The sequence below is a fragment of the Engystomops pustulosus genome, chromosome 11 (genome assembly GCF_040894005.1).
Source record: "Engystomops pustulosus chromosome 11, aEngPut4.maternal, whole genome shotgun sequence".
Lineage (NCBI taxonomy): Eukaryota > Metazoa > Chordata > Amphibia > Anura > Leptodactylidae > Engystomops > Engystomops pustulosus.
Genome location: NC_092421.1, coordinates 3,402,219 through 3,414,490, shown reverse-complemented (window position 1 = coordinate 3,414,490; position 12,272 = coordinate 3,402,219). Strand labels below are relative to the sequence as shown.

At 44.3% G+C, this 12,272-nt stretch overlaps 1 protein-coding gene across 1 annotated transcript in view; it reads left to right on the top strand.

Annotated features, from left to right (window-relative positions):
• RET (ret proto-oncogene) overlaps positions 1 to 11,434 on the top strand; it is a 72,529-nt gene extending 61,095 nt beyond the window's left edge. Inside the window, exons 17-20 of the mRNA XM_072129381.1 lie at positions 453 to 590; positions 795 to 894; positions 2,674 to 2,821; positions 9,761 to 11,434. Of these exons, the coding sequence (XP_071985482.1) occupies positions 453 to 590; positions 795 to 894; positions 2,674 to 2,821; positions 9,761 to 9,918 (544 nt within the window). The 3' untranslated portion in view covers positions 9,919 to 11,434. The remainder of the gene's footprint in view (positions 1 to 452; positions 591 to 794; positions 895 to 2,673; positions 2,822 to 9,760) is intronic.
• The last annotated feature ends 838 nt before the right edge of the window (positions 11,435 to 12,272 follow it).

The following is a 12,272-nucleotide window of genomic DNA, read 5'->3' as shown; positions in this document are numbered from 1 at the left end:
AGGAACTGAGCGGATTGTACATAGAGTCCTATCTGCAGGCAGCATGTTATAGAGCAGGAGAAGCCAAACATATTGTACATTGTGTACTATCTGCAGGCAGCATGTTATAGAGCAGGAGGAGCTGAGCAGATTGCACAGTGTCCTATTTGCAGGCAGCATGTTATAGAGCAGGAGGAGCTGAGCAGATGGTACATTGTGTCCTATTTGCAGGCAGCATGTTATAGAGCAAGAGGAGCTGAGCAGATGGTACATTGTGTCCTATTTGCAGGCAGCATGTTATAGAGCAGGAGGAGCTGAGCAGATGGTACATTGTGTCCTATTTGCAGGCAGTATTGTAGATTTTGTATGTCACTAATTCCTCTTTGAGGACCCTTTTTATTACAGCTGACCTGTGATATAGTTCCATATAACTGTGGGCACTGATAATGGGTTGTTCTCGTGTATGGTCCCAGGTGGTCTTTTGGAGTTCTTCTGTGGGAGATCGTTACCCTTGGAGGAAATCCATACCCGGGTATTGCGCCGGAGCGTCTCTTCAATCTCCTTAAAACTGGTTATAGAATGGAGAAGCCAGAGAACTGCAGTGATGAAATGTAAGTCTGCAAACAAAGACTCATGTTCCGATAATTTGTAACATGATCTCCAAATGTATAAAATACTTTATATCAGAAGAATAAAAAAATTCCTGTCTCCCAATTTATACTACAATATCCCAAAAATATTCTCCTCTGAAGGCACATTTTATGCATTTTTCATAGAAATTTGTTGATGTAATTTATTGTCTTGTGAAATTTCAGGTACAACCTGATGCTGAAGTGCTGGAAGCAGGAACCAGACAAGAGGCCGACGTTTGGTGAGATCAGTAAAGAACTGGAGAAAATGATGGTGAAAAGCAGGGTGAGTCCTGAAGGGATGAAGAAACCACGGTACTTGGAGAAGAGTGCCATTTCTAAAGGATTTTCCAGTAATCAACCTACAGGATATGTGATGGGTGTTCATCTGGTGGGGGTCACATTTACTTACCCGGTCCCTCGGAGTTCACAAAAGTGCATTGTCTGACGATAATGCACTTTGCCGCGATTCACTAAAATCCTATGTGCCCGATATCCTGCATGTGTCGCTTCGCTGCTCAGGTCCCCGGAGTTCACCTTCTTCTTCCTGGTGCATGTAAGTGCATTGTCCGTGTATAATGCGCTGTGCGGGGAGTCACTAAGATCCTGCACCCGATATCCTGCATGTGTCGCTTCCCTGCTCAGGTCCCTGGAGTTCACCTTCTTCTTCCTGGTGCATGTAAGTGCATTGTCCGTGTATAATGTGCTGTGCGGGGAGTCACTAAGATCCTGCGCCCGATATCCTGCATGTGTCGCTTCCCCGCTCAGGTCCCCGGAGTTCACCTTCTTCTTCCTGGTGCATGTAAGTGCATTGTCCGTGTATAATGTGCTGTGCGGGGAGTCACTAAGATCCTGCACCCGATATCCTGCATGTGTCGCTTCCCTGCTCAGGTCCCTGGAGTTCACCTTCTTCTTCCTGGTGCATGTAAGTGCATTGTCCGTGTATAATGTGCTGTGCGGGGAGTCACTAAGATCCTGCGCCCGATATCCTGCATGTGTCGCTTCCCTGCTCAGGTCCCCGGAGTTCACCCTCTTCTTCCTGGTACATGTAGGTGCATTGTCCGTGTATAATGCGCTGTGCAGGGAGTCACTAAGATCCTGCGCCCGATATCCTGCATGTGTCGCTTCCCCGCTCAGGTCCCCGGAGTTCACCTTCTTCTTCCTGGTGCATGTAAGTGCATTGTCCGTGTATAATGTGCTGTGCGGGGAGTCACTAAGATCCTGCACCCGATATCCTGCATGTGTCGCTTCCCTGCTCAGGTCCCCGGAGTTCACCTTCTTCTTCCTGGTGCATGTAAGTGCATTGTCCGTGTATAATGCGCTGTGCGGGGAGTCACTAAGATCGTGCGCCCGATATCCTGCATGTGTCGCTTCCACGCTCAGGTCCCTGGAGTTCACCTTCTTCTTCCTGGTGCATGTAAGTGCATTGTCCGTGTATAATGCGCTTTGTGGGGAGTCACTAAGATCGTGCGCCCGATATCCTGCATGTGTCACTTCCCCGCTCAGGTCCCCAGAGTTCATCTTCTTCTTCCTGGTGCATGTAAGTGCATTGTCTGTGTATAATACGCTGTGCGGGGAGTCACTAAGATCATGCACCTGATATCCTGCATGTGTCACTTCCCCGCTCAGGTCCCCGGAGTTCACCTTCTTCTTCCTGGTGCATGTAAGTGCATTGTCCGTGCATAATGCGCTGTGCGGGGAGTCACTAAGATTGTGCGCCCGGAGTTCCCCTTCTTCTTCCTGGTGCATGTCTTGCAACACAATTTGAAAGTTAAATCCCGCGCTCAGTCCGAATCAATCGAATCGTCTGACGTCCGCCCCCCCCATTTCTGTCGCATGAAAGCATCGCATCTGCGCCACATTATTTTGGGTGCAACACAATCCCAGAGCAAACCCCTGTTATATACCTGTGACAGCTGCGCAAATCCCAAAAACCGTCAACAGTCCAACGAAAGTGCAATCCGCGGCCCTTAGTAAATAAGCCCCAATGTGTGTACATTATATCATGCTAAAGGTTTTATTGTAAGATTTTGTAACACGCAAATTTTTTTACTCCACATTTTAGGATTATTTGGACCTTGCTGCCTCTACCCCAGCAGATTCCATTCTCTATGATGATGGGCTTTCTGAAGAAGAGACGCCTCTGGTGGACTGTAATAATGCCCCACTCCCCCGAACTCTGCCCTCAACCTGGATAGAAAACAAACTCTATGGTAGAATTTCCCATGCGTTTACTAGATTCTAGCTCCGCTCTCCAGTAGGACTAATGCCATCAATCTGAGCTTTTATAGAACTCCGCTCCTCCACAACCCCAGGGCTGTGTCTCTAAAAAAAATAATCAGACTCTGCTTTTACAGATGTTCAGTTTTATTTTATTTTCTTTAATGTTTTGGGGTTTTTTGGTTTGTTTGTTTTTTTTGCAAAATTTTAACTTCAGCAGATAAATCATTTTGCAAAAACCTAAGCAAATATTCCATAAACCATATGCCTAAAGTATAGCCAAGGGAATCATGTATATAAATAGAAGGCTTTAACCCAAACTCATTTCTGACATTGTATGGCGAGAAACAACAGCACTTAATATATAACCTCAATACAATATGTCCATATCTTATGCTATAGGAACTTAGCTGGACAAAGACTGTCCCATAGGAACATCATCGAGCATTCAGCTACCATTAGGACCTTCGGAGCAGTCAGTATTGCTAGCCGCTAGTGCATCCACTGGAGAGTAAGGTCTAGACCAGTGATGGCGAACCTTTTAGATGGCTGTATGACATGGCTAGATGGCGAATATCATAGTGGGTGGTGAATATTTGGATCCACTAGACTAACCATAAACAAAGACATCCAAAATGGCTACATTGTAGGTATAACATAACAATGCAATATTTAACGCAGCAAACTAGTTTTCCTAAGCTTGAACAATGAATGGTTTAACATATTGACTGTACGCAGGAGCCTAATAATTAAAACATAATCATAAGAAATTCCGGCATAAACAGTAGGTTCCTTCATCAGGCTGCAATCCACTCTGAGCCCCATATACTCTCAGCTCGGCCAAGAAAGAATCGAACCGCTGGCAGTGGCGCAGGCCCTTGTAGGACATAAGGAGCGGGCAGGTGGAGATCCATCCAATTGATGCTTAATTTCCTCATAATCTCCAGTCCTTGGAAAGTCGGGACACTCCTATATACTTTAGGTGGTCAACCAGTCTTGAGAAAATTTGTAGGATTGGCCAACCTCAGCCAAATGTTGTGGAGGCTTAGGCTCGATAGACCCCAAACCAGGTAACTGATCCCTGATGAGGAGTTATCCTTTGTCAAGTCAAAACGCAACATCAGAACGTTTCATGGGGCTGGCGACTTCCAACTATAAAGTTTTTGCTAATTGAACCGTGGATTGTAGTTAATTTGCTCAACATTTTTGAGGTAGGAGACATATTATCTACTTAATGATATCATATCCTCACACAACGCATATCCAACAGTGCACTGGCCGTAACGTAAACCGTGGAAATCACATAACAAAGGGCCAGTCCATTGCTCCCAAGTAAAGTTTGACTCTAAACTTAAACATATTTATGTAAAAAATCTTCTCATTCTCCGGAGGTTTTTGATGTGTAAATGATTAGGTGAGAGAATTTATTATTACTATATTATTAGTAGAATAAGGCGTCGCTACATCTTATAAAAGAAGGTTTCTTCAGCAGGAAAGAAATGATGGAACTTGCTAGGGCAAAATTTCAAAAGTTCTTGAAAATTACCTTTGTGACCACAAACTGATGAAATACTGCAAAGATAATTACTGTATATACTCGAGTATAAGCCGTCCCGATTATAAGCCGAGGTCCCTAATTTTAATACAAAAAACTGGAAAAAAAACTATTGACTCGAGTATAAGCCGAGGGTAGGAAATGCATTGGTCCCAGCCTGCCCCCAGTATACAGCCAGCCAGTACATGCCCCCCAGTATACAGACCCTGCCCCCCAGTATACAGCCCGCAGCCCCAGCCCCCAGTATACAGCCTGCAGCCCCCTGTCCCTAGTATAAAGCATTCGGCCCCCTGTATACAGGCCCTGCCCAGGAGGTCCTCTTCTGTCCAATGATGTTTCGGCTCCCTCTCTCCGTGTGGTGCCGTTGCTGGAGCCGCTGACGTCACAGCTCGAGCGACGGCACCACACGGAGAGAGGGAGCCGAAACATCGTTGGACAGAAGAGGACCTCCTGGGGGGGAGGCGTCGGAAGTTGAGTACACTTTTATTTTTATAGACTCGAGTATAAGCCAAGTTAGGGTTTTTCAGCACTCGGCTTATACTCGAGTATATACGGGTTTTGTTTTAGTTAAATGCAATTGGTCATTCAATGAGGATGGGGGGCATTCGGACTAGATCAAAAGGTGACACTCAGGCAAAGCCAATCATAGTATAAAAGGGAAGGTTGAATAGAGGGGACCCCCAGTACTTGTATATGTATATCTACCCTACCCCCGGGCATCTACCAGCTACATTTCCTGTTGATGGAAAGATCATTATCTATGCATTTGCTTCTTCTGTTTGTGGACATAAATGCATGTTTTTATACTGTTAAAGACCCCTGCCCTACAATATTATTGCTCTGTAATGCTAAAGGTCCTTTGACATCCCGCTGTCAGCCCAGGTCCGGGGTTCTGATTCTACCGTTTTAGTTTGTTTTTTTTTAGAAAGGAGAGAATTTCATGTTGTCACATTTGCACACGATCCGTTCTGTGTGTGAGTGGCCTGACAGACTGGCTCATTTTAATAGCTAAATCCACCCCTCTGTCTCTAAAAAGTGATCATAGTATCATAGGTTATACAGTTGAAAAAAGACACTTGTCCATCAAATTCAACCAGGGAAGGGATTGGATGAGGAAGGGATTTATGGGAATCAATTCTATATAACAACCATCAATGTTATTTAGGTGTAAGAAGGCATCTAGAGCCTACTTGAAACTCTCCGCTGTCCCTGCTGTGACCAGCGCCTGAGCTCTTTGCTGTCCTTGCTGTGACCAGCGCCTGAGCTCTCTGCTGTCCCTGCTGTGACCAGCGCCTGAGCTCTCTGCTGTCCCTGCTGTGACCTGTGCCTGAGCTCTCTGCTGTCCCTGCTGTGACCAGCGCCTGAGCTCTCTGCTGTCCCTGCTGTGACCTGTGCCTGAGCTCTCTGCTGTCCCTGCTGTGACCAGCGCCTGAGCTCTCTGCTGCCCCTGCTGTGACCAGCGCCTGAACTCTCTGCTGTCCCTGCTGTGACCAGCGCCTGAGCTCTCTGCTGTCCCTGCTGTGACCGGCGCCTGAGCTCTCTGCTGTCCCTGCTGTGACCGGCGCCTGAGCTCTCTGCTGTCCCTGCTGTGACCGGCGCCTGAGCTCTCTGCTGTCCCTGCTGTGACCGGCGCCTGAGCTCTCTGCTGTCCCTGCTGTGACCGGTGCCTGAGCTCTCTGCTGTCCCTGCTGTGACCAGCGCCTGAGCTCTCTGCTGTCCCTGCTGTGACCAGCACCTGAGCTCTCTGCTGTCCCTCCTGTGACCAGCGCCTGAGCTCTCTTCTGTCCCTGCTGTGACCTGCGCCTGAGCTCTCTGCTGTCCCTCCTGTGACCAGCGCCTGAGCTCTCTGCTGTCCCTGCTGTGACCAGCGCCTGAGCTCTCTGCTGTCCCTGCTGTGACCGGCGCCTGAGCTCTCTGCTGTCCCTGCTGTGACCTGCGCCTGAGCTCTCTGCTGTCCCTGCTGTGACCAGCACCTGAGCTCTCTGCTGTCCCTGCTGTGACCAGCGCCTGAGCTCTCTGCTGTCCCTGCTGTGAGTAGCGCCTGAGCTCTCTGCTGTCCCTGCTGTGACCGGCTCCTGAGCTCTCTGCTGTCCCTGCTGTGACCAGCGCCTGAGCTCTCTGCTGTCCCTGCTGTGACCAGCGCCTGAGCTCTCTGCTGTCCCTGCTGTGACCAGCGTCTGAGCTCTCTGCTCTCCCCGCTGTGACCAGCGCCTGAGCTCTCTGCTGTCCCTGCTGTGACCAGCGCCTGAGCTCTCTGCTGTCCCTGCTGTGACCAGCGCCTGAGCTCGGCTATTCCACAGATTGACAGTTCTCAGTGATGACCTACAAGGGGGATGGCCCAGCTATTAAACTGAGCCAATCAACCAATATCATTCACACATCATGTTGTGTGTTGAAAGTGATATTACTTTCACTAAATCCAAGTAGGAAGTGGGGATGACGGGACCTTTGAGCTGACAGTAGTAGATTGGAAAACATTTAAGCAATAAAGTAAATTTTGATATCAATAACTACAATAATTTCAGGCACAATTTCTTTCTTTTTTTTTTTTTTTTTGCTTTCTGCTGAAAACCTCCCTTAAGTTAAGTTGATTTAATTATGAAGGCAATGACTACCCCGGCATAGTAACGAGATTGATATCTGGAATATACACAAAGTCGGGACACTCCTATATACTTTAGGCGGTCAACCAGTCTTGAGAAAATTTGTAGGATTGGCCAACCTGAGCCAAATGTTGTGGAGGCTTAGGCTCGATAGACCCCAAACCAGGTAACTGATCCCTGATGAGGAGTTATCCTTTGTCAAGTCAAAGCGCAACATCAGAACGTTTCATGGGGCTGGCGACTTCCAACTTTAAGGTTTTTGCTAATTAAACCGTGGATTGTAGTTAATTTGCTCAACATTTTTGAGGTAGGAGACATATTATCTACTTAACGATATCGTATCCTCACACAACGCATATCCAACAGTGCACTGGCCGTAACGTAACGTAAACCGTGAAAATCACATAACAAAGGGCCAGTCCATTGCTCCCAAGTAAAGTTTGACTCTTAACTTGAACATATTGAAACATTTGGCTGAGGTTGGCCAAGCCTACAAATTTTCTCAAGACTGGTTGACCACATAAAGTATATAGGAGTGTCCCGACTTTGTGTATATTTAGGATATCAACCTCGTTACTGTCCCGTTGTTTTCATTGCCTTCATAATTAAATCAACCTAACTTAAGGGGGTTGTCAGCAGAAAGGACAACAAACGTCCTAGTTTATAGCCAGAAGACCTCATTACAAACATGACAAGATGACCACATCTTACTTGCATAGCCTTTGTCGGAGTGACTGTTTCTAGTGTGGCCCGATATCCACTCATCTCATAGTTACCTAATCGGTAGAAAGAATCTAGAATCTTCCAGGAGATACCCACAGGCAATAAAAACCTAAACGTAGCATTTTCTACCCAAAAACAGCCCATACCAGTAATATAAATCGCCTTCAGTTATAACATAGAAATATATTCATTTTGGTGACTAATTGATGGTGTCCTCTCATGGAGAGTCGAGAAATAATATCATTAAAGGGGTTGTACGAGATTAGAAACATGTGACTGCTTCCTGTAAGAGACCAAACAAACGTGAGTCTATCTTCTAAGTTCATACAACACCTTTAAACCACCCCCTTAAAAAAAATTGTCATGTAGAATTTTTTTTTTTTTGCATTATGCTTTGTGAAGAATTGTTTCTTTTCTGTTGTCTATTGAGATGTCTCTGGTGTACGTGTCTTGTGTTGGTGACCTGAGACAGTAAGAATAGTTCTTGCCAAAACTCCTTCATTTTTCTACTTCTGATTTCAATATTGAAAGAATCAGACTTGGGATTTTCCATTATTCTGCGTTCAATATCCATACACTATAAGGGGGAAAGTCTTACCAATGAGTGTAAGAATGTTAATAATATTTATTGACCTTGAATTTCTAATACAACATTTATTGGCCTCACAAAATACTTGCAACCTTACGTGGTGGACTTCCTCTTAGTATATTCTGGTTACCATTTTGTATCACAACCGCTTCTTGTTGCACAGACATAAGCCATTGTTGTTGCCTTGGAAACATAAAAATATTATATCACATATTATTTTTAGTATAAAAGAGTAGCTTGTATAAAACCTATAATCTAAACAGTGGAATTGATATCCTTGTGATTTCCCAATTGTTACCATTAAAACTTGTGGTTCCGAGTTCTCGTATGGCTCTTACTAGATCAAGTATCCAATTGAACTAAAACATTTGAGTCGTACAGTATGTGTGACTCCAATGTGTCAAAACTGGGGAACAAAAGTCAACCAATCACACCTCTGCCTTTTATGTTCTAAATGGCTTCAGAAAAGAGGTTGAAATGTTATTGGTTGTCAAAGTCAATTCCACTTTTTTCTATATAATTCCACTCCAAAACTTGTAATGTTGTGTGACTCGGAACCGTTTACACCATCAATACTCTAGTAACCAATGCCAAGAGATGAGCTGAAGAGGCCGGTGTAGAGAGGTCTACCTAGTCACCTATTCTCTCCAGACCTGAACGTTACAAAAGTATCATTCTTTCACTTGAAGTTCACACTTGCAGTTTTTGATGTGTCTTTTTTTTTTGTTCTTACCAAATCATTGGTTACAACAGAAAGAACTTTTAGATTGACTCGTAACTTTATCGAAGGAATAAAGTGCACCAAAACTGCAAGAATGCCTCCAGCCTATAGTCAATCAAAAGGAAAGGATGGCCATATACACATAACATGCTCGTCAGAGTTCAGCCTTTGTGGTTTTCATATTGGATCAAGGTTGAAATCTGTCGGCTTAATGCACATTTGGCCAGTAGTTATCCCCACGACCCCCTTCTCCCTTCCATATATATGGATGTTTGATTCATGCTTCCAATGAGGAGACGGAAAGAGGCCTCTGCCAGAAACTTTTGATAGGTCCAATGATAATAAAGTATCTGGCGTGGTGACATTTATAATCCCAGATCGCTCCTGCCAGGTTTCAGTTGGATTAGCCTCCCCTTCCAAGGAATTGACCGATCCTGGTGAAATAAATGTCTACCACGGCTTTTAATTAACTTCTAATTTACAAATATTGGGATATTTTTACAATTTGGCTTAAGTGAATCTTCCATTATATTTTATGTGAGTTGAAACGTTGAGGTTCCATCTTTAGTTGTGTTTTTAGTCTTCTTTGTCTCTTTTATGTCTTTGTAGCAATATCAATGGCTTATGTCCTTTTCTCATCAAAGGGAGTTTTGCCAAGGGCCTTACTGTCTGCACGTGAAGCTATTACTATATATTTTTTGGTTCTTCAGTGCAGAACAAATGATGTCTTTTCATTTTTAGGCATGTCTTATCCGAACTGGCCTGAAGAGAGCCCCGTACCAATCCCGAGATTCGATGCCAATAAGTCTGTTTTTTCAAGATATGCCAATGACTGTGTTTATTCTAATTGGATGATTCCACCCGCAACGGCAAAATTTATGGACAAGTTTGATAGCTAAATATCAATAGAAAAAAAAAAATTCCCTAAGGTAACACAATTGTGAACAGGGAAGAAAAAAAGTAAAAATATATATATATATATAAACACTCAACACAAAGAATATATGGAAAGTCCATTGGCTGGTTCTATGTGCCAGTGAAAAGTGGTCAAACCAACCTTGCTCTTGTGTGTCAGTTGCTGAAAAAGTTTAGCTTGACCTACCTCTAAGGCTGCTGGAGTGGGCTGCACAAGTCACTTCAACCATATATATATAGACTAGATATATATATATATACACTGTATAAATGACTCCTCAGCAGCAGCAGGAGTGGGCTCTGTGTTACTCTTTCCTGCAACATATCAGATCTGTAAACTCCGCTCAGTAGAACCTTTTTGTATATGCTGCTGTTGCACAAATATTCTGTATCCGGTACACTCCTGTATGTGTCGCTGTGAAAACAAAAAAAAGTCTACTTTTTATTTTTGATCATGTTAATTTAAAAAAAAAAACAAAAAACTTATTTTTAAAGTGTAATTTGACCTTTTATTTAATGTGTGTGGACACCTTGGTACAGGAGAACTGTCTCAGTCTCGTCTACTGGTGGTTACATATTGAGGCAAAAAAATGTGATGTATATTGTGTCCACATTGTATCTTCTGTATATGGAGGTATGACGTACACATTCAGACAGACAGTGCTACGTGGAGCGGACTGGATGTATATAAGCTGCCACCTACAATTGAAATGACTGGTTTGTACTGAAGATTTTCGGGACCTTGTTAAGAAAATGGTAAAACCCTTAGATTCTATTTTAAATATTTCTCTGGAGCACCCAGTATTTTCTCATCATACGATAGCACAGATTCAGAAGCCCAGTCACTTCTAGGTACAGTCCTATCACCGTGGGAGACCACGTTGCTGACCGCGTTGGTTCCACGTACGGCCATGATGTCAAGTCGAAGGAATGAAAGAAAATCGACACACAAAAACAAACGTAATTTGCTAGGAGAAGCCAAATAGCCGTTTTCTTCTCAGTTTCCGATTTTATATTCATTTTATATGTATTTTTTTAAGTACAAGAAAATGTTCTATTTTAGATATGATTTCAATTTCTGACCTGATGTGTTTGAGGACTGACGGCCTGTTGAAAGATGAAGCATCGCATCGTTTTCTAACGACTCCGACTCCCATCATGCTGTACTGTTTGTTTCGCTTCGCTGCAGTCGACATGTTCTGCCAAACCTGAAACTTCCATATCTGTGGTTCTGTGTCTTCTATGTGAGAGGGGCCTTCAGAAATGGTTCAGGTGCATCGGTCTTATTACATAAACATTGGTCACCCAAGGGTCACAATGACTTGTGATTTGTTTTAGATGCTGCACAGTATGTTACTATGTATCTACTCTACCATCAACCATCGATGAATTGTATTATCACGGAAATAAATCATTCTGTCAATAGAAAAATGTACCAAAGAACAATGTTAGGTTTGAATTTATATTATTTTTTTTTCCCTTTACTAAAACTTAAATTTACTGTCGTATCATTGTCGTGTTTTGTATGATTCCTGGGGGGAAAAAATCAACTATTTGTAAAAAAAAATCCTAATGAATGAGCAGCCTGGAATGCAGAGCACAATGGGGCTCATTTACTAAGGGCCCGAATCGCTAATTTTCGTCGGGTTTCCCGAAAATTACCGTTTTGCGCCATTTTGCCCCGGGTTTTTGAGGCACGCGATTGGGTTGTGTCACATCGGTGGCGGGTTTCACGCGACGGAAATCGGGGTGCGTGGGCGTCGGAAAACCAGACAGATTCGGAAAAACTGTGGGTTTTTTTTTTAAAAATTGTGTCGCTTACATGCACCAGGAAGAGGATGGTGAACTCCGGCGGACCTCGGCGCAGCAGCGACACCTGGTGGACGACGGGCTCACGACCTTAGTGAATCCCAGCAGGACGCAAATCCACGTCGGACAACGCGCCGCGGGATTGCGAATGGACCGGGTAAGTAAATCTGCCCCAATGTACTGAAGGCTACACCTACACTATAGAACAGGGACATTTTGTATGCTTAAAGGAAACCTCCCATGTGATGTGATGCATTATGAAGCAAACATACCCTGAGAATACTGAGCGCCTTTCAGCATTGTCAGCTTTTAATTTATGCACGCCTCTCACTGTAATAGTCACGCCTGAGGAGCCGGGAGCTGGTGAGAGAGTGTAGCGAGAGCTCTCTCCAAGCTCCTCGGATGGGAGCCGGCGCTGCTATTACAGTGCGTGGCATGAATACATTTGAAGCCGACTGTGACGAGAGGCGCTCAGGTAACGTCATCCTGATTGCCGCCGGCCAATTTGCTAATTTTTTTAAAACTCTTT